General features: G+C 42.4%; 1 protein-coding gene across 9 annotated transcripts in view; it reads left to right on the top strand.

Moving 5' to 3' along the window:
• ARAP2 (ArfGAP with RhoGAP domain, ankyrin repeat and PH domain 2) overlaps positions 1-25286 on the top strand; it is a 153761-nt gene that overhangs the window by 109903 nt on the left and 18572 nt on the right. For all 9 annotated transcript variants that reach the window (XM_048509908.1, XM_048509911.1, XM_048509910.1 and 6 more), the window contains 5 exons: positions 4347-4415; positions 7339-7413; positions 9717-9834; positions 16347-16475; positions 23371-23510. In XM_048509908.1, the coding sequence (XP_048365865.1) occupies positions 4347-4415; positions 7339-7413; positions 9717-9834; positions 16347-16475; positions 23371-23510 (531 nt within the window). The remainder of the gene's footprint in view (positions 1-4346; positions 4416-7338; positions 7414-9716; positions 9835-16346; positions 16476-23370; positions 23511-25286) is intronic.

The raw sequence follows: 25286 nt of genomic DNA, 5'->3' as shown, positions 1-25286 counted from the left end.
CAGGAGAGAATGCTGCTAGAACACGGCCATACAGCCCGGAAACCACACAGCACCCAAGTGATTCCGGCCGTGAAAGCCTTCGACAATAAAATGGATTTATATTTTTATGGAGGCGACTGCCTGTGATCAGCCGTGAGGCAGGGCCAAGTGATATGAACAAAGGCTGTTAAGATGTCTACACCTGTGGATGAAGATTAAGGTTTTTGAAACCTTACACTGATGACAGTGTAATTTTCCCTTTCATTCACACATGAATCTTTGGAAAAACAAACAACAGAATGTAACATCAGCCATTCCCTTGATAAATCGTTCACCATGAGCACCAATTTAAAGGTGAATATTAAAAATAAAATAAGTGCATTTATGATCTGTGTTTTAGCTCATCAAGACCTTTATGGTGGGATAGATCCTACCCCATCCTACCACTCCACAGAACAATATTTATTGGTTTATTAAAATATTGACACCCCGCCTTTCCTTTTTGCTAAGGCTTGAATCCTTCCTTCAATTTAGGGAGTCTTCCTCCAAATTCTGTTGTAGCAAGAGCCACTTAAGTTGGCAGAAGACACCTTAGGCTGCCGAAGAAAGGCTACTTGTGGGTTGGTTGGATCCATCCATGTCCCCCCCCATAAAATGGAACTAAAAACCTATTATTAATATGCTTTTCTTCCTCTGACTCAATGAAACTGTAAGACAATAATTAAAAAAAATGTAAATAGGGCTTGAAATGAGATGAAGAAAGGAAGCAACTCTTTAAATTACCTGTAAGGTAATTTTATTTCAGTTGAGATAATTTTATTTTAAAACCATATGTCTGAGCCTTTATTTTGTCAATTGAGTAGATTAAGGAGCCTTGTATTGCCTCTTACAGTGAAAATATGTATCCTATGTTTGTTGGTGGGGAAGCAAAATCCCTGCCTTGAGATGAAGGAGATAATGCCGTGGTGGCGAACCTTTGGCACTCCAGATGTTATGGACTACAATTCCTATCAGCCCCTGCCAGCATGGCCAATTGGCAGGGGCTGATGGGAATTGTAGTCCATAACATCTGGAGTGCCAAAGGTTTGCCACCACTGAGATAATGCATGAATATTTTAATTAAATTGATTCTGAAAGCAGAGGATTAGATTGGAAGATGTGCACAAATGGTGGCTCTTTCCACCAGCCCTAGGACACCTTTCTGTTAGCGGAAGTGTTTCTTGCATCAGTGGAAAGGCAATCTGCCTGGTGCTGCAGAAATGTGTTGTTGTTAGAGGAACAGATGAGTGAGATCAAGCCTGTCAAATCAGCATTAGGAGAACAAAATCCAAATCTTTTATCCCCCCCCCCCCCCCCGAATCTCTCAATTTCTCGCCTTCAACTTTAGTGTTCCAAATACAGACGCTAAAACAGAAACAGGCAGTGGTAAAAGAATCTCATAACATCAAATGGCCACTATCCATTGGTAAGGTTTTTTTTTCCTATGTAAAGTCCTGTAAAAATTCATTTGAGCAGAGTATCTCTGATCTGGCTAGCTCAGTCTCTTCAGATCATGGAAGCTAAGCAGGGTTTGCCCTGGTTAGGATTTAGATGGGAGACTACCAAGGAAATCTAGAGTCATTACACATAGGTCAAATCCCCACTACCGTCGTAGTGGGGATTTGAGGTCGTTTGTGTTCTGAAACCTGGCTAAGACGGTAGTGGGGATTCGACCGGGGAGGTCGTCCCTCAAACCTGGTTAGTTTGATTTCTGAAACCTGGCTAAGACGGTAGTGGGGATTCGACCATAGGCAGTTGAAGTTCTCTCAGAATTTTCTCAGCCCATGCAGGCAGTGGCAAACCACCTCTGAACGTCATTTGCCTTGAAAACCTTATGGGGTTGCCATAAGTTGGCTACAACTGGGAAGGAAAAAAAAGCCATGTAATTAACATATCATGATAAAAGGAAGCACATCCAGCATCAGAATGGGAGAATCTGATGTTAAAACATTTGCTCTCCCCCTGCCTTTTGGAGAGATTAGTGTCTGTGTGTTTGCAAGTATTTATATCTGCCAATGGAATGTGACTCTTTGTGCATCTAATGCAAAAGGTCTTGCCTTAGAAAAAAATTATGTCTCAAAATATATTTGTAAATCTTTAAAGCACTGTGAAAGACCCCCCCCCCCCGCCTTCCTATATTTCTCCAGGAAATGAATGGAATTCACTAAGCTTTTCCCTACCTTTTCCCCTTCAGGGACTGAGGTGCTTCAAAATGACGGTAACGAGGGATAGAAAGCACTTCCCCACAGCCCTATATCACACCCCAGAAGGCGAAGGATGCCCGTTGACTTTTGCTTTCCTTTCGAGGCATTCCCCTCACTAAGGCATGCTAAAATAAATATACTGAGGCAGAAGTAAACTTAAACAGGAACACTTTTATTTAACAGACAAAGGAGATGGGAAAGGGAGGAATAATAATTTGGAGATGGAGAGAGGCAAGGCAGGAGGCAAGAGAAATATATACACTAATTATGTAAGAGCCTAGTACAGAGATTTAGAGTTTTTCATTTCCTCAGCACAGCCCTTAAGATCATTCAGTTATAGTTCAGCTTAGATATTGGTTTCATAGATGTTACCCAGTTTGTACAGTTCCTTTATCTTAGATGGTACTGGTTTATGGTTTCTACATACAGGGTCCTAACATAGGCTAGGTACTTATTCACAGTACCCTCACTCAGCCCTCCCATTAGTAAAACCCTCAAAAATAAAACCTAAACTCTCCACTGAGACAAACTTAAAGCAAATTCCTATACCCCAGACCCAATGGTACACTGGAACACTTCTCTATCTAGAAGATATTTCTAACCTGGTTTATATGACCATTCCAGTAAACCCTTCCCCCAGTATACTCGGTCTGTGTATAATTGCTTTCACCCAGCACTCAGGCTTTTAACGATAGTTCCTGTCACATACTTGGACAGTCTCTTCAGATCATGGACAGTCTCTTCAGATCATCCCATCAGAGATGTTTAGTTTGTACTCGGTTAAGGCAGACAGCCCTTAACATCAGGAACAGTAGAAACCAGAAGCCTTTCAGATTGTTCTGATACGGAGTCAACCTCCTTCCCCCTCTGTATCATACAATTACTTGACCCATCAGAGTGCAGGAAGCCACAGCCAACCAGCTGGCTCCCCTCTTCTTAGGCTTCCAGTGTGACATTCTGAAGGTAAACAATTTTTTTCTGAAACAGAAGTGCACTTTAAATTACATTTTTCCTTGCAGTCCGTCACATGAGCACAAGACTTTTTGTCATCAAGAGAGGTTTGTTATTGCTTAGCTTCATTACTGCTCCCACTCCTTGCCAGAGTAAAGCAAAATGACATCTGAATATCAGCTTTTCTCCATTATGTAATGAATAGACATAGCTGGGTGGGGGGTGATGCCTCTTCCTTTTCAGGTTTCATATTCTTCTGCAAGATAAAGATGCAAGCACCAGGTCATTGCTGACCCATGAGGTGACATCATATCATGACATTTACTAGGCAGACTAAGGTCGATTCCCCACTTACCATCTGCTGCACGCTACTCTTGCAAAGTAGCGGCACTCTTCACTACAGGGGCGGCGACAACGCAGCCGCCCCGACTCTGCCGCTCTCGCACCCCCTCAGCATGTGTCATTTATGGCGCTCCTCAAAACAGCGCCTTTTGATGACCCCGCGCTCAGTGGGGAAGCCCGGGGAACACGACCCCTGTGCCAGAAATGACGCACACTGAGAGTAGCGTGCAGCGAACGGTAAGTGGGGAATCAACCTAAGTTTATAGGGTGGTTTGCCATCGCCTTTCCCAGTCATCTACACTTTCCCCCCAGTAAACTGGATGCTTGTTTTACTGATACTGAAAGGGTGTTCCATCAGGATTGAACTTGGGTCATGAGCAGAGCTTTGACTGCACAGCTGAAGCTATCCACTCTGCACCACGAGGCTTGGAAAACCCACAAGAGCCAGTTGATTCTGGCCATGAAAGTCTTCAACAATGCATAGAAAATTCTTCCTGATGAGGTAATGGTTTCCTTGTAGGAAACTCTTTGTAGGGACTCTTCCTTGTAGGGACTCTTTCAGTGGTGGGCAGCCTTGATAAATGCAACGTCCCACTCACAGTCTGAAGTGGTACAATCTACTCTGTCACCACAGGACTCTACCACCTCATTCTACTGCTCACATATACCATGCCACTGTCATTAAACAGTACGGTAGGTCTTTTTTGTATTTGCAGAGATTTAGCCAACCTCTACTGCTGTTTTTTTTTTAAAAAAAATGATGCAAGGGGTTATAAAGGTGACATGGGTACCAATTCTCAAATGTTGTATTAACTGTTTCTTTATGGACAGGTTCATGAAGACCAAGTGAAGCAAATGGATATTGAAAACAGTTTCATTACAAAGTGGAAGGATACTCAAGTAAGTAATGTTTCCCAGCATTCCTGTCTTCCTGGCCTAAATTATCAAGGAAGTTTAAAGACCCTTGAAGATGGTTTCTGCATTCAACATTTAACAGTCAACTCAAGGCCAACTACATGAATTACTGTCCCTGGGTTCATCCCAGGGATGTGTTTCTGCGACTGACACCCATTTCGGCTGACTTAGCCTTCTTCAGTGGTTATAAAACATTATTCTCCAAACAGCACATCTGGAAGTAAACTTCTCAGGTATAATTGTCTACAAATGCAAAGCCTTCTCTCATGGAGTGTTGTGGGTTTTCCGGGCTGTATGGCCATGTTCCAGTAGCATTTTCTCCTGACGTTTTGCCTGCATCTGTGACTGGCCTCTTCAGAGGGTCCTGGCATCTTCATGATCCTCTGAAGATGCCAGCCGCAGATGCAGGTGAAGTGTCAGGAGAAAATACTACTGGAACACGGCCGTACAGCCCAGAAACCCCACAACACTCCAGTGATTCCGGCCGTGAAGGCCTTCTCTCATGTGTGGCCAGTTGCTGTCTGGTAGAAAAAAAATCATGCTTTTTCACCATTATCATTTTTCACCATTATCATTAACACATAATCTGATCTTAAAATTGCCCATGTTTCCAGATGTATTTAACGTTATAAGTGATACATTTTAGTGGTTTTGAATCCAGGGATACAGGTAAGGAAGATACTTGCCCAAAAACTGCCTGTAGTGACTTCAAGAAGGAGAAAATTTTGCACCCTACTTGCCAACGTTCTGAAAGATTTTCTCTTTGTACATGAAATTTCATGTTTGGGAATCTCCCGTTTGACTCAACACAATCACCAAGTTATTTTCTATCAGATCTAAAAGAGACTGTTTCCTTCAAGCCCATTGTAAATTTAAGAGCATAGATCCGCAGCATCCCCTAGATGGAGCCATTTGTCTGGCTGTTTCAGGCAGTCTAAACAATTTATGTACCACCTGTGGCCAGGGCCCTATTTATTGCATGAGACAGTCGTTTTTCTGTTAACCTTTTAGAAGGCAAAGGAATGCAAGCATAGTGATGCTACTGTACATCTATACCACCACTACCTTTTGTTCAACGGTGAAGGACAGCCGGCGGACATTAAGCTAGCTGGGGGATGAGGCGCAATTTTTAAAGCGGCTTTTTGAGCAATTAAATTAGGAAGCTGATTGAAAAATCAAACTAACTCAGCCCAGATTTTCTTTTGCATCTCAAAGAAACATGGCCTGCCTCCCCTGTTGTGTACCGCGACCTTGTTTTCCAATCCAGTTGGTGTTTGGCTAACCATTCTTCATCTTTTTTTCCCCCTGCCCACCAAACACTTTGCCAGCTCTTTTCATCTGCTGCAGTAATTTGCAGCATGGATTTTTCCCCAGTGTGCAGTTGTTTACATATGCTCAGTGGAAATCAAATGTCAGCTTCGTTCTTTCCCCCCACCCTCGCGTAGTAATATCTGAAAAACAAATTTTACCAAGCTTTTTTTTTTTCCCGGAGTCGCTGCCAGTATAATTAAGAAGCTCTCTTCAAAGTAGCTTTGTAACATTTTTCTTCCTCACAAATGATTCCATTAGTTCTGATTCTCAGAGGCTGCTGTGACCTAAAAGTCCTAATTTCTCCATTATGCAGTTCTTTATAGCAGAGTGAGGCTGAGTGGTTTAAGTTGTCAAAAATGAAGGGTTTTTTTTCTTCAGAAAGTCACTCAAAATATTTCCTGTACCTTCCTCATCCTGTCGTTCTGCTGTGCTAAGAAAAAAAATTACTACTAAATAGGGCTTCCGTTCCGAAAGTGCAAATTCATTTCTGGATACCACTGGAAAAAGCACTTGCCCTCTAGAACAGTCTTCAGATGACAAAATTCCCACACTTGTCAGTTGTATTGCATGGGTCGTTCCTCGTCAGACTTTCGTTCCCATTTGTCCTGGTAAATAAATCCCATCCATTACCAATCTGGTTCTACCAGGTGAAGGAATGTACCTTTCTCACCAACAGGAACACCAACAGGAACACAAAACACCTCATTCTCCTCCAGTTTACCCTCACAACAATCCTTTGAGGTAGGTCAGGCTGAGAGCATGTGACTGGCCCAAGGCCAGGGGAGCTTTAGCTCTGGACATACAACTGAGAGATGATAGAGAGATTTTTTGGAAACTCCAGAATATGGCTCCTTCCGCACATGCAAAATAATGCGTTTTCAAACCACTTTCACAACTGTTTGCAAGTGGATTTTGCCATTCCGCACAGCTTCAAAGAGCATTGAAAGCAGTTTGAAAGTGCATTATTCTGCATGTGCAGAATGAGCCATTATGTGTCTACCATACTTACTCAAAACGCCCTGAGAGAGAGCTAGGCAACTGTTGGAATGTCTGCTAAACAGTGGAGCACCAGACAATTTTGCTCAGCACCAGGACTGATTCTCTGCTCAAGCAAATGAGACAATCACTCCACCCCACCCCTCCACCGCCCCTGCAGGCTCAATCAGCATTACTTGGACCAGGGGTATAGAAGAAGCCATCCACAACACAGTGGGTTACAATGCAAGCCAGCGGCCTTAGAAAGATCCATATGCACAGTATTGATGTGGGAGAGAGACCCACATCATTGTTGGGGTTTGTATGCATGAAATGGCTCATGCAGGGGAAGGGAGGAGAAAGAAATTAGATTATCTTAATTTTTCATTTTTTGAAACGCCTTGTTTTTCCTTCCTTCCTTCCTTCCTTCCTTCCTTCCTTCCTTCCTTCCTTCCTTCCTTCCTTCCTTCCTTCCTTCCTTCCTTCCTTCCTTCCTTCCTTCCTTCCTTCCTTCCTTCCTTCCTTCCTTCCTTCCTTCCTTCCTTCCTTCCTTCCTTCCTTCCTTCCTTCCTTCTCTTCTCTCTCATTCTCTTCTCTCTCTTTTCTCTCTCTCTCAATATAGGTTTCACAGGCTGGAGACATGCTAGTTGAGGTGTATGTGGAAAGAAAGGAACCAGACTGCAGTGCTATAATAAAGGTTTGTATGCCATGTTTCTTTCTCTCTTTTTTTGTAAAACTTCTATGAGCTTTAAATAATACAAAGTGCTTGATTTAAACATAGGTATTAAAGTCATGAATTATGATTTCAAAGAATTTAGTTGACTTTCTCTTAAAAATGGTTCACAACCTTGAACAATTCTTCTAAAAAAGGATTACAGATAAAACATGTTTTGTTACATTACGATACATTAATAGGCTGTACATAAATGTGATTTGTGTATTAATTTAAGATGCCTCCCCTCTTTTTCTTGATGGGACACCTAGGGAAAACTCTAGTCTTCCTTTTAACCTAACAAAGTTGTGTACTTTGTATTTTTCCCTTCTGGGTTGCTTTAAAACACACACACACACACACAAACACACACATACTGAAATCTGTAGCATATGGCCTGGTTAAGCCATTAGCAGCTGGGGGGGGGGTCTGCTCATGTGTATCAGCTCAGTGACTAAGTCCCAGTTATGTGTTTAGTACTACGTGCACATCCCCCTCAATAACAATATCAGTCTTCGGGGAGAAGAACATATGGAACATAGTCGAGCCAATCCCCCCCACTGCCTGCTACAGTCTGGCTAGGGTAGTTGAGCTACACAAGACTGTCAAACTTTGTGTGCTCGGTTTTATTTGTGTGCCCAGGTAGGAGCAAGAAGGTTGCCTGTCTTTGCATACGGCCTGGCTTATGCTGGCATGAATGATCTGTGCGGCATATTCTTTAAACAGGCTACTAGCCCCTCCAAAGGTGGGAGGAGAATTGTGCTGTGGACGTGATGCACACCAGCGCCAGCCAATTCACCCTCCCTGGGATACTTACAGTGGGCAGCTGTCACTGAACTCTGCAGTGCGTGGACACAGTGCCCGGTGCTGTGGCAATGATCTCCTACTGTTGCTAGCCATATTAGTGCAGCTGGGGCAGGGTGGGGGCAGTCTTGGTGGGGATCAACAGTAGTCAGCTTCCAACCCGGGTTTGCGGCAGCTCTGCCACAGCCACAGCTTTCAGATGCGTGCCACCCTTTTGGGTATTGTCATAGAGCCCTTTTGGGTATCAGTCTATAGATTCCAATGGAGGGATCTCTGGCTGTGTGTGTGTGTGTGGGGGGGGGGGGTACTTTGCTGTTTGCCTCCCCACACCTTTAGAAAGCCCTCTTGGAGGCTGTGGAATGACATCATTGCAGTGCTGTGTCCCACTTCCAAGTCTTTGGATGAGTGGGGTGCTGTGTGGTTTCCTGGCTGTATGGCCGTGTTCTAGCAGCATTCTCTCCTGATGTTTCGCCTGCATCTGTGGCTGGCATCTTCAGAGGATCTGAATGATGCCAGCCACAGATGCAGGCGAAATGTCAGGAGAGAATGCTGCTGGAACACGGCCATGCAGCCCGGAAACCACACAGCACCCCAGCGATTCCGGCCGTGAAAGCCTTCGACAATGTTTTGGATGAGGTTGCCTATCTTTTTAAAAGGTTATATCAATATAGCAATATCAGTTTCCAAAGTGCTATTACCCTTAATCCTGCAGCCCCAGAAATTAACAAATATCCAGTTAGTGACAGTTACAAGGTCACTTAAGAGTCTGTCTCTCACCATCCTGCCAGGCAAGAGAAGGCTTCTTTTGATGTTCCAACACTGCCTTCTTGCTGCCCTGACAACTGAAGTTTGCAGCCTGAGTCCTAGAAGCATTTATGGAAAGCATCAAGTCTTATTCAGAATTGTTCCGCCTCCCATGTGATGAAAGGGAGGAAGGAAGATGGACTGGAAAATTAAATCCTTGCAGTTATCGAGTACAGTCTGAGAATTGGTAGTAGTCCCAAGTTTCTCTTTCATTATAATTTTATATGGCAAGTAATGGGTTGGCAAGGTCAGCTAAAAAGAATGTATATTTCTCATACAGGAATTCATAATAAATCAAAGATGCAACTGTATACACACACACACACACTCATACACACGTATATACATATCAATTGCAGTTACTTTTCTGCCTTAGAAACATGCAATGTAAGCTTTTGGAGGATGTTTGTGGGGGCAATACATTCATTAGTTAACCTCTCTATTTTCTTAAAAATTTATATGAGTGCTTTCCGGTCCTATGTGATGATGACTTGACTGTGAGTCAGATGAATAATGAAGGGAGTCTCAATGCTGGCATTTTTACAAACTGACCTTACAAAAGAACAGTTCTTTTCTCCCCACCGCCATTGAGACCATTAAACTTTTGCACAACTGAGAGCCTCGTTACTTTTCAAAGTATCTATATTTATTTTATATAACTGTCACGATGTTCCAAACAGGTATCACCAATGATGGAGGCTGGAGAGCTGACTAGTGACATATTGGGAATTAAGAACATAACGCCCCACCAGGACGACAAGTGGGCTGCATTTGAAGTGATTGAAAACGGAGAGCTGGGTTAGTCACTTCCATATGTTGATGTTAGTCTTCTTTCTTTGTGTGCTGCTATCCCTTATTCCACATCCTGGTGGTGGTTGTTGTTTTTCAGAGCAAACTGAGGCAGCTTTCTGAGAAAATATTTGTCTATATGTAACATGCCGTCAAGTTGCTGCCAACTTATGGCAGCCCAGTAGGGTTTTCAAGGCAAGAGGCTAACATAACAGGTAGTTTGCAGCCCTGGTGGTCTCCCATCCAAGTACTAACCAGGACCAACCCTGCTTAGCTTCTGAGATCTGACAAAATCAGGCTAGCCTGGACCATCCAGGTCAGGGCAGTAAAAATTCCATTTCCATTTTCCATTGCTTATCTTTTATTTTGTTAATATAATTGTTTATTATTTTGACTTATTTAGACAGGAAAAAAAACTGTGAAATTCAGTTGGTAACTAATTTGTGTATGGTTTGATGTAATTGAAATATTTGAAATACCCTGTTTATAAACTTTCTAATAGAAAGAAGTGGTTAAATTGTTTTTAGATTTATTGATATTTTATTACTTTTATCTTATCTTGCAACCCACCCTGAGATTTTCCGGTATAGGGTGGGTTAAATACATATAAATAATCTGATGGATGAAATTATTTAATTGTATATAGAATAAATGATAAAAATGATGACATAAGATGTTGAACACTGTTGAGTATTTAGTTTATGAGATATGAGAAAAATGAATAAAATTTATTGACAAAGAAGAAAGACAAGAAAGATGATAATGGCATCAGAGGCATGATAAAATAAGATAAGAGATGATGAGGAACAAAATGTCTTAGAGGGCATGAATAAACTCTCAGAAACAAATTCCGACAGTTATAAATCAAATTGAGCAATCAGAAGAAAGAAAAAATCAGAAAAACAGAAGAGAACTTACATGAGAGCATAAAAAGAAGTGCAAAGTGCGAGACAGGTGATAATAAAACTGTCAGAATTTTAAAAATGAATATAAGAATATACACGAGAAATTGGAAAAAGTAACCAAAGACAGAAAGAAACTGAACTTGAATGGGCAAGACCTCTGGATGGAGAGGGCAGAACAAAGGAATGAAATTTGGGAATGCAGTGCAAAAGCATTAATATACAAGTTACAGGAATTTCAGAGAATCTTGGTAGGACAAATTTTAAAGCCAATTTTCACAGACTACCTGAAGACTACCTGAAGATCCAAGGAGACTTTCCATACATTGACCACAAATTCCGGTTTCACGCTTAAGAACAAATTATCGTGGAATAAGTTTATGCATATGAAAATATGAGATGCTATAGTGAATGTGCAAAGAGAATCCCCGTTCCAAGTGGCAGGAAAAGAAGCAGAGATTTCCAAGACCTGCTTATAAGTTTGCCGAGGAAAAGCAGTGATGTTGATTTCTTAAGACAAATTCTACAAAGAAAATGAATAAAGTACCGCTGGAGAATTCTATTTGTGATAGAACTTCCGCTACCCAAGGGCAAAGGATTAAACACCACAGTAGAACAAGCTAAACAGCTGGCAGAAGGGTTTAGCAACTGAGGGCAAACCCAAAGAATTTGAGAGAAAGCCTGATAGGAAATCTCCTACTACCCTGTTTTCCCAAAAATAAGACCTACCCTGAAAATAAGCCCTAGCATGATTTTTCAGGATTTTTGGAGGATGCTTGAAATATAAGCCCTACTCCAAAAATAAGTCCTAGTTACAGATTCCTCAGCGCAGCGGATCTAGTCACGTTGTGGGGGCAAAAAATAAGCCCTAACACATCTTTTAGAGCAAAAATTAATATAAGACCATGTCTTATTTTTGGGAAAACACGGTAGTTCAAAAGAAAACTCTGAAAACAAGAAGGGAAAAAAATAGCCAAAAATGAAGAAGACAAAGCAGATCAGGCAGAGGCGTAGCTCCAAGGGGATGGGGGGCATTCTGGGGTGGGACGGGGGCGGAGGACGCACTGGTGCACTGGGCGCTTTTCCCCCTTGCAATGCCTCTGAGATCAGGCTTCAGCAATAGGATAAAATGGACAAAATGAAGATTAAATCAAAAATAGATATCAAATCTATTTGATATTTGTCAAATCTATTTGCCAAACCTATTAATCTATTTGTGAAGTGGAGGGAGAGGCTTCAGGATAAGACCCCAACCCTATTTTCCATCCCGTTCACTTTGATTGCTGTGGTGGATTGGATTTATGGGTTGTTTCTTCTACCCCATTTCTTCTGTGCAAATTCAGGGTAGAATTATGGCAAATGCTTCTTTTCGTACACTTTAGAAATAAGGGTTGCCAAATTCTGGAGTGGTCTGGAGTTTTCTTGGGGTTACAACTGATCTCCAGGCTATCAAGATCTATTCCCTTGGAGGAAATGGAAAGTTCAGAGTGTGGACTAAATAGTATTGCAAAGATCCCAGAAGTCTGACAGTAACACCACCTCCCCATTGAGCTCCCTCCTCAGGTGCTATTCCCAAATCTCTAGGAGTTTCCCAAGCTAGAGTTGGCAACCCTATTGGGAATTGTGTGTACTAGGCCTCTCAAAGTAAGCACATTTTTTTTCTCAATCCCATGTCTTCCATCTGCAGTTTTGGATGAAGTCTAAAACTGCCATTTTTGTTCTTTGCTCCATTTTGCCAGGGATTGGTGCTGGCAAAACAGGATTGGCTAAGCAAATTCACTGCCATAAGCAATTCCTACCAAATCAAAAGAGAACCAGTGGACCGCCTTGCTGTATTTGCATAGCCTGGGTATTTGGGTCTTGGAATATGCCACAAGAAAGTACACACAAGGAGGGATAGGTAAACTGGAGAGAAGGAAGAACAACAAGAAATAAAAGAAATAAGGAGAAAAGAAATCTTAATAAAGGCCCCTTTGAGTGAGAAGCAGTAGGTGGAATTCTCACCATATAAGATGTCTCAGGGCGATTCTGCACATGAGTAAAATAGGTTCAACCCAGTTCCCTGAGAAGGGTACTGACCTAGGTCGAAGCCATTGTTGTTCCCCACTGCAACCAGCTTGATCCCAGCTCGGAGGGCAGAATCATCCTGTGCCTCTTTGTTGCTCCGTTCCGATTGGTTACTGTTCTACAGCCATGTTCCGTTTATCCCCACACACATTATTAAAAAAACTGTCACAGGAATGGAGGGATGAAGGTGGCGTTTTTTGATTGGCCAGCTGTACGCATGCCCGAAACACTCAGCTGTGATTGGCTGAATGGGGGACTCCTGGCACCAGAGATTCTGCACTTTACTGGAATCGAGCTGAGTTCGAGCGTGGTTCCCTGAAAAAGTAGTAGTTCCCAACTGGAGTCGGAAATTTGACCATTACACGGGGCGAAGCTGGTACAACACCACGTCGATCACAGTGGTTGTGCGGAGCACTTAGGTCGAACGCAGCTCGAACTTAGGTCGATAACGCAAGTGTGAAATCGACCTAAGAGAACAATTCTTATCAGGTCTACTCAGAATCCTACTGAGGTCTTCTTCTGTGGGTTACTTCTCAGACTGTGTTCTCAGGATGAAGTGACCTAAGTCTCAATGACCGATAAGTATGTCCAAACTTTACAACTTCACACTGCTTATGGGGGAAAACACCTGAATCCCAATGAATGAACACCATGCAACTAACGAAGAAGGTTCAGACCTATGGAAGTTTATGCTGCAATACATTTTGTTAATCTTTAAAGAGCCACTGGACTCCTGTGTTATTTTGCTATGACAGACGTACACGGACACCAATCAGGGACTATCCTCCAGACAAAAACATTACCACACATGAAAAATCGAGTAGAATCCTTCTGCCTAACAATTTATGAAGCATATGTGAGTTCCCACCTTTTAGAATGTTGCCTAGTTATAAGTCAATCCCATGAATGGGAATTGGAATTGACTTCCTTAAACCCTGGTGAAATTGACTTTACAGCTATCTGTCTTCCAGGAAGTTAAACATCTTTTAAAAATAAGACCTCACCTTAAAGTAGAATTTGTTTAACAGGCTGAAACTAAATTCTGAGAAGACAAGTATATTAAAATCTTACATTTTCAAGAATGCAATTTCCTTCTGATATTTATTGTTGGATTGGAACAAATAGCTCTCTCGCTGTTTACTGGCAAACATAATGACCTTGGGAGCAGAATAATGGGATGTGTAAGTTTGACAGCTCAATGTCTGAAATATGGGAACTGAAATATTAAAGATCAGCTAAATTATTTACATATAGAACAGCAGAAATAATTGGTAAAATTATCTGGCCTTATGCAGGGACCGTGCTATTAAATGGGATCTGTAGTATATAATTTTTTTTTAGTGATTTCTATATGATGGATAGTTTGCAAATGAGGTATGTTGCCAGTAAAATAACTAATGCATTTCAATAGGATGATTTATGTTCCATATAATCCATTATGACAGATGGTCTTCAATGTAACTATAAATAAAGCAGTAGGTGTTTGCTCTGGGAGTTCACATATTATTGGCGGATGTGGCTTGTCTCGCTGCCTTTTTCTTTTGGAGTTTTCCGTTAAGGTGGAACTGAAGCAACCCCATTATCTTTTGAGAAAGAGTTAATTTCAGTTAATTCTGTGGCAACCATTGTAGGAAATCTGTATCAGGGGTTAATCACAATAGCCTCGTGGTTTTCTGTGTTTAGAGAGGGACATTAGAAGACCCTCAGTGCTGCCCCAGTGTTGTCCCATGTCAATTTTTTTCCACCTCAAAACTGTACAGTGTTTCACAAGTTTTTGCTGTACAACCTGCTGCCTTCCCTAATGAGTTGCCGTCTGTTGCCAGGGATATGGGATAGAGTTATTCTATATAGTTAAAGCTTGTGGAATGAGCATAGTGTAGTGATTAAGAGTGGTGGACTCTAATCTGGGGAACTAGGTTAGATTTCCCACTCCTCCACATGAGCAGCAGACTCTAATTTGGTGAACCAGGTTTGTTCCTTCACTCCTGTACTTGAACCCTGCTGGGTGACCTTGAGCTAGTCACAGTTCCCTCAGAACTCTCTCAGCCCCACCTACCTCACAAGGTGTCTATTGTGGGGAGTAGAAGGGAAGGAGTTTGTAAGCTACTTTGAGACTCTTTACAGTTGAGGAAACGCCTTTTATAGTTAAGGGGACTGTAACTTAGGAGGTTCCTGTTTTGGGACAGTTTTCACAGGGACAAAAAATAGCATGTCTCTGATAACAGATTTGGTCATTTTCTCATGTAAATGTGTGGACGAGCAATTTGGTAGGGATACGATATTTATACTTGCAGTGATGTTAAATGTTCCCTGGGATCTGGATGGTATTTTTTACAATTCTGGTAGTGAAGATCTATGTATAGTTCTGGTTCCAAGAATACTACACCTAAATATATTCATTCCCTGTTTGTTTTTTTCTGTTTTACCAGTTCTGTTTCTAGTTAATGGAGGAGCCAAAGCTCAGTGGTAGAAACATGGTTTGCACTTGGAAGAACACAGTACACTGCCTAGCACAGTGATGACAAACCTTTTCGAGACCGAGTGCCCAAATTGCAACCCAAAACCCACTTATTTATCGCAAAGTGCCAACACAGCAATTTAACCTGAATACTGAGGTTTTAGTTTAGAAAAAACGGTTGGCTCCGAGGCGTGCATTACTCGGGAGTAAGCTTGGTTGTAGTCGGTGACTTTGCTTTGGTGGTAGTCGGTGACAAGCAACCGTGCAACTCTTCCAACGGGTGAATCACGACCCCAGGAGGTTTACTCAGAAGCAAACCCCATTGCCAGCAACTGAGCTTACTCCCAGGTAAAGGATCACACTTTAGTTGTTCGCATGAAAATCAGTGGGGTTTAACAGCACTTAGCAGGGTTACCTACACTGCTTCCCCAAAACTAGGTCTTAGGTTTAATGCTAATAATCGAGCCCAGCGGCCCAGACTAGCCTAGATGAGTGTGTGTGTGTGGGGGGGGCGACTCTGTTTGTGCATGCCCATAGAGAGGGCTCTGAGTGCCACCTCTGGCACCCGTGCCATAGGTTCGTCACCACTGGCCTAGCATCTTCAGTTGAAATATCTCAAAATTTTGGTTAGATTTTCCTTTGTCTGAGATCCTGGAAATCCAATGCCAGTCAGAGTAGATAGTATTGACATAGTTGGATACCTAATTCACAAGGCAGCCAAGTATGTTGAGATGTATTAATCCAAAGTTGTGGCTCTGGGGTTTTGCTTGTCACAGTTGATCAGTGCTATCCCTCAAAGAGGAGAATGATTTCCCTTAGTTTTGAATTTGAACACTGCTGTATTATTTTAATAGGTAGAAAAAGGGATCTGTACATTTTATACCTTAATAGATACCAGCTCTGTTTGAATAGATCTGATATTTGTGATTTAATGCCTGCGTGTGTTCTGAATGTAGATCACGAGTCTCTTCTGTAAGAGATCTTAAGATCCTAAATGTAGGTTGATAAAATTAAAGAGTCCAGCCTTGGCTTAGTTGAAAAACAATTACAATGTTTAAATCATTATTATTCCTGGATTACTTTTTTTTAACCAGAACGCCCTCTGCATTATACTGAAAATGTGTTGGAACAAATTCTTCATTGGAGCTCTTTGCCCAACCCCAGAAGTGCATGTCTAATAATCAAGAAATTTCTGTCAGCAGATACAAGGATACTGTATAATGGTATGTAGACAAAAAGTTTGAATAATTGAATAACAAAGAACTCAGTGTGTTGGAATTTGAAGTTTCAAGGGATTCCAAAGGAAAACATGAGACATAAAACCGTGGGGAACTCTCAGTACCAGCAGCTGTGACCCTGCCTCATAATTTTCTACAACTGATGAGAAACTTACATTTCATTACCCCCTCTGTCTGACTGTACATTTGTTTTGTCTGTGATTTTATCTACATATGTGAAAATGACCTTACTCTGTTACAAGAGGATTCAGAGTTGTGGGACGCACTGGTTTTAGGTAAGACAGGCGGGAACAGACTGGGGAAATGAAAACGGCCATGGAACAAATTGAGCGGCCCTCGTGGCACTACATGCCCAGGCTGCAGGGGCCTATCTGTCCAGCAGTTCCAGCTGTGGACATTGCTACTATTGCTTTCTTTTTTCACACTGGTAGCATAGCTGGAGACCTTGAGTGAGCTGACACCGCTTTACTGTTGCCAATGATCTGAGCCAAGAGGCCCTGAGGTGCTGGCTGAGTAGCTGCAGCTTGGCTGTGCTTATTGTCTTGCCATCAATGGCCCTCTAGATCAGTGGTTTTCCCTGTGAGTTAAAAGTCCAGTCCCTACTCCCGGGGACAGAACAGATGTACTTGGGTCCCACCAACCTTTGAGATAAATAGACTCAGCCCTAAGTGTCTCGCTAAACACTTTACTCACTTACTTTTACCATTCTATTTTGTTTACATCCACGTTACCCTCCTAAGGAGGAGTCCAGCCGTTCCCTCCTTTAGGAGAGGCTTTTTAATAAATTGGGTTATGGGACACCTGTTATTATTGAATTGACCGCTGTTTTAATGGTTTTAATGGATTTTAGTACATGTAATAATTTGGGTGCTGTGTGGTTTCCGGGCTGTATGGCCGTGTTCTAGCAGCATTCTCTCCTGACGTTTCGCCTGCATCTGTGGCTGGCATCTTCAGAGGATCTAGCCACAGATGCAGGCGAAACGTCAGGAGAGAATGCTGCTAGAACACGGCCATACAGCCCGGAAACCACACAGCACCCAAGTGATTCCGGCCGTGAAAGCCTTCGACAATACATGTAATAATTGTTTATTTGTTATAAACTGTATACATGTTGATGTTGTTGTTCACTGCCCAGAGCCCCTTGGGGATGGGGCGGTCTACAAATCTAAACAATGAATAGACAGACAGACAGACAGACAGACAGACATCTTTGAAGAAGAATGAAAGTTACTATCTTGGCTTATAGATACCCTACTCAAGTTGGACTCATTCTCAGATCTTGGAAAGCTACATTTACAATTCCTGTCAACTGGAAAAGCCACATGATTACCGTATCCCATGCACACCACTCCAAATGCACACAAACAGTAACATATAATACAACCCTTTTAATTACCAGTGTACCTCTGAACACCTAGGGTTGTTTTTCCCTGTTACTGAGATTTTGCTATATGGATCAGCATTCAACAGTGATATATCTCATTCCACCACTTCATTCAGCAGCGTCTGTTGACCTGTTCTCAAACACTGAATCCCTGAATCTGCACAGCCTTGATATAATTGTCATGGGCAAGTTGTTTTACATTTTAAAAAATAAGCAGTTTTATCTTGGGTCCATGGTAATGATGATTTTTCCCCACTTTCTAAAAAAACAGTGCTCAAAAGAGTCAAAAGTGGCAAAATAAAAACACTGAAAATATCAAAAATACATTTTTGCTGCCCCCCCCAGGTGCACGCTCAGTGCAACGTGCACCACCCTGCCCCGTGGTAGCTACACCACACCTCACTGATGGGAAAGAGGCACAAAAAACTTTAAAATGGCGGTTGGGGGAACAGAAGATCCACCCTCTTCCTAATACCTAACTCTTCCTTGAAAAGACATTTGAGATTAATGGCCAAATTTGAAATTTTCTCAGGAATTACTTAGAAGCATGTCAACTGGAGGTAATTAAACTCCTGTGTGTAGAACTGTTTAATTGTATATAAGACTCTTTTTTAAAAAGCTTGCAGTGTAGATCCCAAAAGAATTATAACTTTTACATCTAATTGAGTTTGGTGAGAGAACTAGGCTGTTCAGTTGTATTCTCCTCCCTTATAAATGACTGGAATGTGACAATGCTCAACTTTGTCTGGTGCCCACTGATCTTAACCTACTGACACTATTACCTACCTTACACAAGATTTGGCATGGTAGATGCAGTGCTTTCAAAGGCAATGCTTGAATGTCAAATAACTAGTAGCTGCAGTGGCATAGTGGTTAAAAGCTGGTGCATTCTAATCTGGAGAAACTGGGTTTGATTCCCTGCTCTGCCGCTTGAGCTGTGGAGGCTTATCTGGGGAATTCAGATTAGCCTGTGCACTCCCACAAATGCCAGCTGAGTGATCTTGGGCTAGTCACAGCTTTTTGAAGCTCTCTCAGCCCCACCCACTTCACAAGATGTTTGTTGTGGGGGGGAGGAGATTGTAAGCCCCTTTAAGTCTCCTAAAGGAGAGAAGGGGGGGTATAAATCCAAACTCTTCTTCTTTTCTTAACAGTAGGATTAATGTGGATGAACAGTTGTGTGTTTTTAATAATCCACGGCAAGAGTTTATGAAGATGAACAAACAGTCCTCTCAAAGCTATCGAAATTGTGTTGTAATGGAAATTGTGATGAATTTGTAAGAAATGTGTTAACAAAACCATTTTCCTGACAGACTGGGGGAAATTTAGGGTTTTTTTTTTTCAAATCAAGATATATAGTTGAGACTGTGGACATCAGGAATTTTTGGAAAAAAGTGGATGCCACTGCAAAATAGCAGCCGTGGGGTGGGACCAATAACAGAACAGCTGCCTTGAAGGGGGTGAGATTTGCTGTTGGGAAGCACTACTGTTGGGTTTCAGTTTCCAAAGAAAAAGGAGGGTTTGCTTCCTGTGTGACCGCAGGGAGTGGCTGTCATGTTCAGAGTATCTACCTACAGCCAAGCTGAGGGGGCATACCATTACCATGTCAGCCCAGGATAAGTAAGCTTCAGTGCTTTGCTCGTCAGTCAACTGAGTGGGAGTAATCTAAAGCTCATTTTTTTTCTAATCCGTTCAAGACCTTTTGGAATTTATCCCCAAGGCCAAAATAACAACTGGACACTAAGAAATTCAGCTGTAGGAACCACACTGGGGATTGCTTTTGTATATCGTATTGAAGAAGAAGAAGAGTTTGGATTTATATCCCCCCTTTCTCTCCTGCAGGAGACTCAAAGGGGCTTACAATCTCCTTGCCCTTCCCCCCTCACAACAAACACCCTGTGAGGTAGGTGGGGCTGAGAGAGCTCCGAGAAGCTGTGACTAGCCCAAGGTCACCCAGCTGGCGTGTGCAGGAGCATACAGGCTAATCTGAATTCCCCAGATAAGCCTCCACAGCTCAGGCGGCAGAGCTGGGAATCAAACCCGGTTCCTCCAGATTAGATACACACGCTCTTAACCTCCTACGCCACTGCTGCTCCTATTGAAGCTTATAACCCAACAATTAGCTTGCTGATCTATCCCAATCTCCTGTCTTATCTTTACCTCAATACTGAGTAGCCATTCTTAACTATGGGTGTTGAAAACAACATTTTTAAATGCACAATAACATTCAAGAAGTATAATTTCAGTGGGCTTTGTCAACATCGAATCTAAATAAAAATCCACAATCTCATTCAAATCAAACAAAAGGCAAGATAAAAACATAAAAGGGGGAAGTGAAGCATCCACTTAATGTTGGCCTGATCAGGAAGATACTCTTTGTTTTGGGGGTAGATCTTTTGGGGGTATCAAATTTTTAAACTCGGGACTCGCAGGTCATTTCTCCTCCTTCCTTTGCTTGGTAATGCGTCACAGCAACCAGGACCATGTAAACATGTTTTGTGTGGGTGTGCTCACGGATAGATTTTGTGGCATTTAGTTACTTTATTCCCTTTGTCTCTTTCTGAGCAAATGCTTTTTACATCAGTCACAACGGACCCCCTGATTCCAGCATTATCGCTCTATTACCACTGCTACACCTTAAAACTGGGATCTAAAAAAGAAATAATGAAAGTAAATCAAATGTGATTTCACTGTCAATTTGTTATGTGGAGAACTGGCATCGTTTCAGAAGCACTTAAACGGCTGAAAAGCAAACTGCTCAGCTTTATGTGACGTGAGTGCAGGTAGATAAAGCCGTGTACAGGGATAATGACACAGACATGTGTTTTATTTATATACAAATGTGTATAACCAAAATGGGGGAGAGCTAGGACAGAATTGGGCAGATGAGGATTGGAGCCAGGGCATGAATGATTGGTTTATGGGTAGTAATGAAGGATTTGGGGAGGAATGTGTCAACACCTGACTCTTCAGGCCCCGGACATTTAGGACTAACTATTCCATTGGGCCATTATGATAGCGGCATCAAAAGTTTAATTCACATGGGGCTTTCCCCCCTTTCCTTGCCTGATGTTTTAGCAACTACAGACATATTAGCATGCCTGCAATTGCTTCATAGAGAATTCTGGGCTGTGTTCCGTTTATAAGCCAGGACAGACTTGGAAGCAATGCAGGAGCAAATGAAACCCCTGTGATGTTGCCAGGGCTGATAAACTCTAGTCCAACAAGTGGCAACAGCTCTGGGTGTCAGCTTGCTCATTTTCTCCTCCACACCACCAGCAGATGGTGGTAGTGTGGCAAGAGGTGATGGGTGACCCAGGGTTGATCACTACCACCAGTGAATGGGTCCAGGTCAAGCTACCCCTGTTGCTGGGCAGAGAAAGTGAGTTTCCCTTGCATTGCTCCTGGCTGTTAGTAGTTGCCCAGGGCAGCTAGCCCCCAGGGAACTTTCCTGATAAGTTAAATGCCCAATTAGCCTCTTTGTGTCAGATTTAATTTGCTTGGAGTATATATACCTCAGAGAACCTTATTTTTCCCCTTTATCTTGTGCCATAATTATGGAGTGTATTGCCTGTTGAGAGGGGGAGGTCTTCATGGCCGGTTTTATACATCCCATAGACCCTCTGTGAATGTTGGCCATGCCATAGCTTGATACCAGCCCATGCAGTTGGTGTTTTGGTTGTGAAACCTGCATCCCTTAACCTTGCAGGTGAAATGAAAGGAAAATGAGCCACTGAAATTTCATTCCCAAATGCTTTACTACAGCTGACCATCTTCTGCTTCAGTGGTTGTCCTCCTGCCAAGAGTATTTAGTTAGTCACAGCCGGTCGATTGAAACGTCGCAACTGAAGTTCACCACTGAGCATAAAACACCCCCAGGAAAGGTGAAAAATATTCCTGCCCAAAGGCTAATCAAGGCTACTTTCAAAGGAAAATCCTTCCTTGCTTTGTACAGAAGTCAAAGCTAGATTCTGTCGGCTTCGTTGCTCAATGGATAAGTGCCTACCCCAACAGATAAGAGTAGCCAAAAAATAGGCGTGTGTAGCTTCCTGTTGTCTTTTCATGTTTGTCTTTTTGATAAATCTCATGAGGTCTGAACCTGAATCCTTAATGACATGGAATGTCACCTGACACAGAGGATCAGTCCTGCCAAATATTCTGTATGGATAGGGGACCTCTCTTGTGCAATTTGTTTGTTAGATCACTGACAGACATAAGCTAGGAATAAGCTAGGAGATGTATGCATTCAGACATCACTCAAAATCATAGTCCAGGCTAACTGTGGCTAACATACCAACTTCAGATCCTGGTTTAATGAATCCTAACTAACCACAGTTAGAGGCAAGGCAGACAATTATACTAACCATGAATAGTTGAAACTCAGAACTGAGCCTGCGTGCGAGCTTTGAACCATGAACCAAGTCAGTGTTTTCCCGTGATTCCTTCAGCAGGGTTCAGATTCCAAACATATTGTCAACTTGAAATCAGGCTTGCCCAATCAATCTCAGAACAGAATTAGTGCCCCAGAATCAATGCCCCAGAACAGCCTGTGTACAAAATCCACATGTCGCCTTGTAAACAAAGAAGTTGTAGTGGGAAAAAAGCTTCCTTAATCTGTGGTTCCTCTTCCTGGGATCCAACAGTATGGAAACAACTGTGACATGTGCCCCCTGAAATTTAAACTGGCAATTCAGATGTTAATACTTAACTGTGGGTTTTGACCTTTCAAGGTGTGGGTTTTGACCTTTAGGGCCTTACGTGGCCTGGGACCCTCGTACCTCAGAGACCGCATTACCCCATATGCCCCTACTCGGCCTCTGCGCTCAGCAGAGGCCAATTTGCTGGTGGTTCCTGGCCCCTCAATGATGCGGCTGGCCTCCACACGGGCCAGGACTTTCACAGCCCTGGCCCCGGCCTGGTGGAACACTCTTCCTCCAGCTGTCCGGGCCCTGCGGGACCTTGGTGAGTTCCGCAGGGCCTGTAAGACTGAGTGTTTCCACCAGGTCTTTGGAGTGTCCAGTCGCTGAAATGTGCGCCCCCCCCCCTCTATATTCGATTACCACCATATGCTACCCTCTTAGAGGGGAGTCCGGCCGTTCCCTTTCCTTAGGGAGGCCTCTAATTAAATTGGGTTTTGGGGCGCCTGATATCTTTATATTGACCGCTGCTTTTAATAGATTTTAATAGATTTTATTGGTTTAATAATTTTACTGATTGTAATGAATATTGTTGTGCACCGCCCAGAGCCCCCCGGGGATGGGGCGGTCTACAAATTCAAGAAATAAATAAAAATAAATAAATAGAACAAATCCTGGTGGAGTGCCGTGTGGGCGCAGGGACGCAGCTGAAAATGGACGTGAGTGGTCTTATTATTTTTTTGGAGCCTGTTTGTGCAGACAAATGCTAAGGTTATATAAAATTCAGGAGCCTGTGTGGTATTGTTATTATTTTAAATGCAAACAAACCCTGAACCGAGTGTTCTTTTTATCATCTTGACAGAGAAGAATACCGAAGGCAGCATTAAAGCCAGTTATCTGAAATACAAAGAAGAGCCATCCAAATTACTTTCGGGGAATAAGTTTCAAGAGCGCTACTTTGTTTTGCGGGAAGGAAATCTTTTCCTGTACAAGGATATGAAGGTATCAGTGCCTTTTTGAAGGCCTTTTAAAATCATGGCCAATTATGCTTTAAGCTTCTTTCCTTTAACATGGGAAAACAAAGAGGGGGGTTGACAAATGACACTGATTTTTATTTTTGTTCTGTTTGCCCATGTGTTTGCAAGTGGAGAAACAATTGGGTTTATGGCAGTAGCGGTGTTAAAGTGAAGGTTTTAAAATGGATTTATGCAGCTTTGTGCAGCAGTGTCCTTTAATGTAACTCTTAATTCAAACACAGTTGACAAGCTGAATGCAGAAAGTGTTGCCAACACTTTTAATAGGGATCTCACTTATTTGTGTGCTGCCTGTTTAAGTACAGAATTATTGTGTAATTCCTTACTCGCTGCATAAAGCACCATTAATGATGCCCGCCAGACTGAAGCACACAGCAGAGACGGGTCTGATCTGAGAGTTTTACCGTGCGACATCTCGGCACGAAGCAGTAGCCGGAGAAAAGGGAAAAGTGTCCCACATCAACACTGCAAGTTGAAGCACTTGATCAAATGCTTAAGAGAGTTAGGGGACGGAAGTTGCTCAGGCAGGATTCAGAGCACCGCAAGAAGGATTGAAGGGTGTGTGAGTAGCCTCACGGCAAAATAGCACTGGGGATTGAGTTTCAAGCGCAGTGGAAAGAAAGAAAGAATAAGTTGAATTCAGTAGGGCCCATCTGTAAAAGTCAGTGGGACAGCAAAACAAATAAATGCACAAGTGGATCTGCTAGCCTAGAGATGCATTTTTCACAACAGCTACCCAACTTGATTATCACGACTGGGCAGTCTTGTCCAACCCCCAATGTCCTCCCATTAGAAGAAGAGCTTGGATTTATACCTCCCCTTTCTCTCCTGTAGGGAGACTCAAAGGAGCTTTACAATCTCCTTTCCCAACGCCCAAGGTCACCCAGGTGGCGTGTGTTGGAGTGCACAGACTAATATAGTTCCCCAGATAAGCCTCCACAGCTCAAGTGGCAGAGTGGCAAATCAAACCCGGTTCTCCAGATTAGAGTGCACCTGCTCTTAACCTCTATGCCACTGCTGTTCTTCCAATAAGATGGAGCTATTTACAATATTTACCAAAGCTTTACCTTCTAGGAGTGGTTCGTCCTAGTGAATGGATCTCAAATCTGGGGCCAAGCAAATGCTGTGGGTTAGATCCCATTGATCTTGGGCACTTAACAGTGAGCTTTCTTCCAATGAAACCAAATACAAAGGGAAGGTACAGTAAAGTAACGAGTAGAGAAGCAAAGGGACTGTACCCACAAGGAATTAGTGCAACACAATAAAGCACTTATAAGCAGAATTAATTTAGTATTAAATTCATACCAACCAGAATATATTGTATTATTAACTTCGTGCCACCAAAACACAAACAAGCAAGTATAATAGAGAAACTCAAGTATAATCTAATACAAAAAAAGAAAACCCAAATAGAAAGTCCAAATTCAAGTCAGGTAAAGTCCAAGTCCTTCCAACAGGATGCCTGGTTATATCCCATTTTGAATAGATTCCTTCTTCAGGTCTTCATATGTTCATGTGATATGACTACGGTTTAAACACTTGACCATTCTTTGTTTCTATGCCCTAAATACAATAAGATACGCATGAATTCCATTTTCTTGCAATGTTCTCAGTGGCATGAGTGTTATAAGATACCCAATCTCCTGAACAGCTCTGATGTGCTCTTTTGTGAAACTGTGGCAAATTTTATACTGGAAATCAGTAGTTTTAACTGCATTTCTTAACCTTGCTTTGTTTTAAAATT

The sequence above is a fragment of the Sphaerodactylus townsendi genome, linkage group LG10, assembly GCF_021028975.2.
Source record: "Sphaerodactylus townsendi isolate TG3544 linkage group LG10, MPM_Stown_v2.3, whole genome shotgun sequence".
NCBI classification, from domain to species: Eukaryota; Metazoa; Chordata; class Lepidosauria; order Squamata; family Sphaerodactylidae; genus Sphaerodactylus; species Sphaerodactylus townsendi.
Note: the sequence above shows the minus strand (reverse complement) of the source record. Positions and strands in the feature narration are given on the sequence as shown.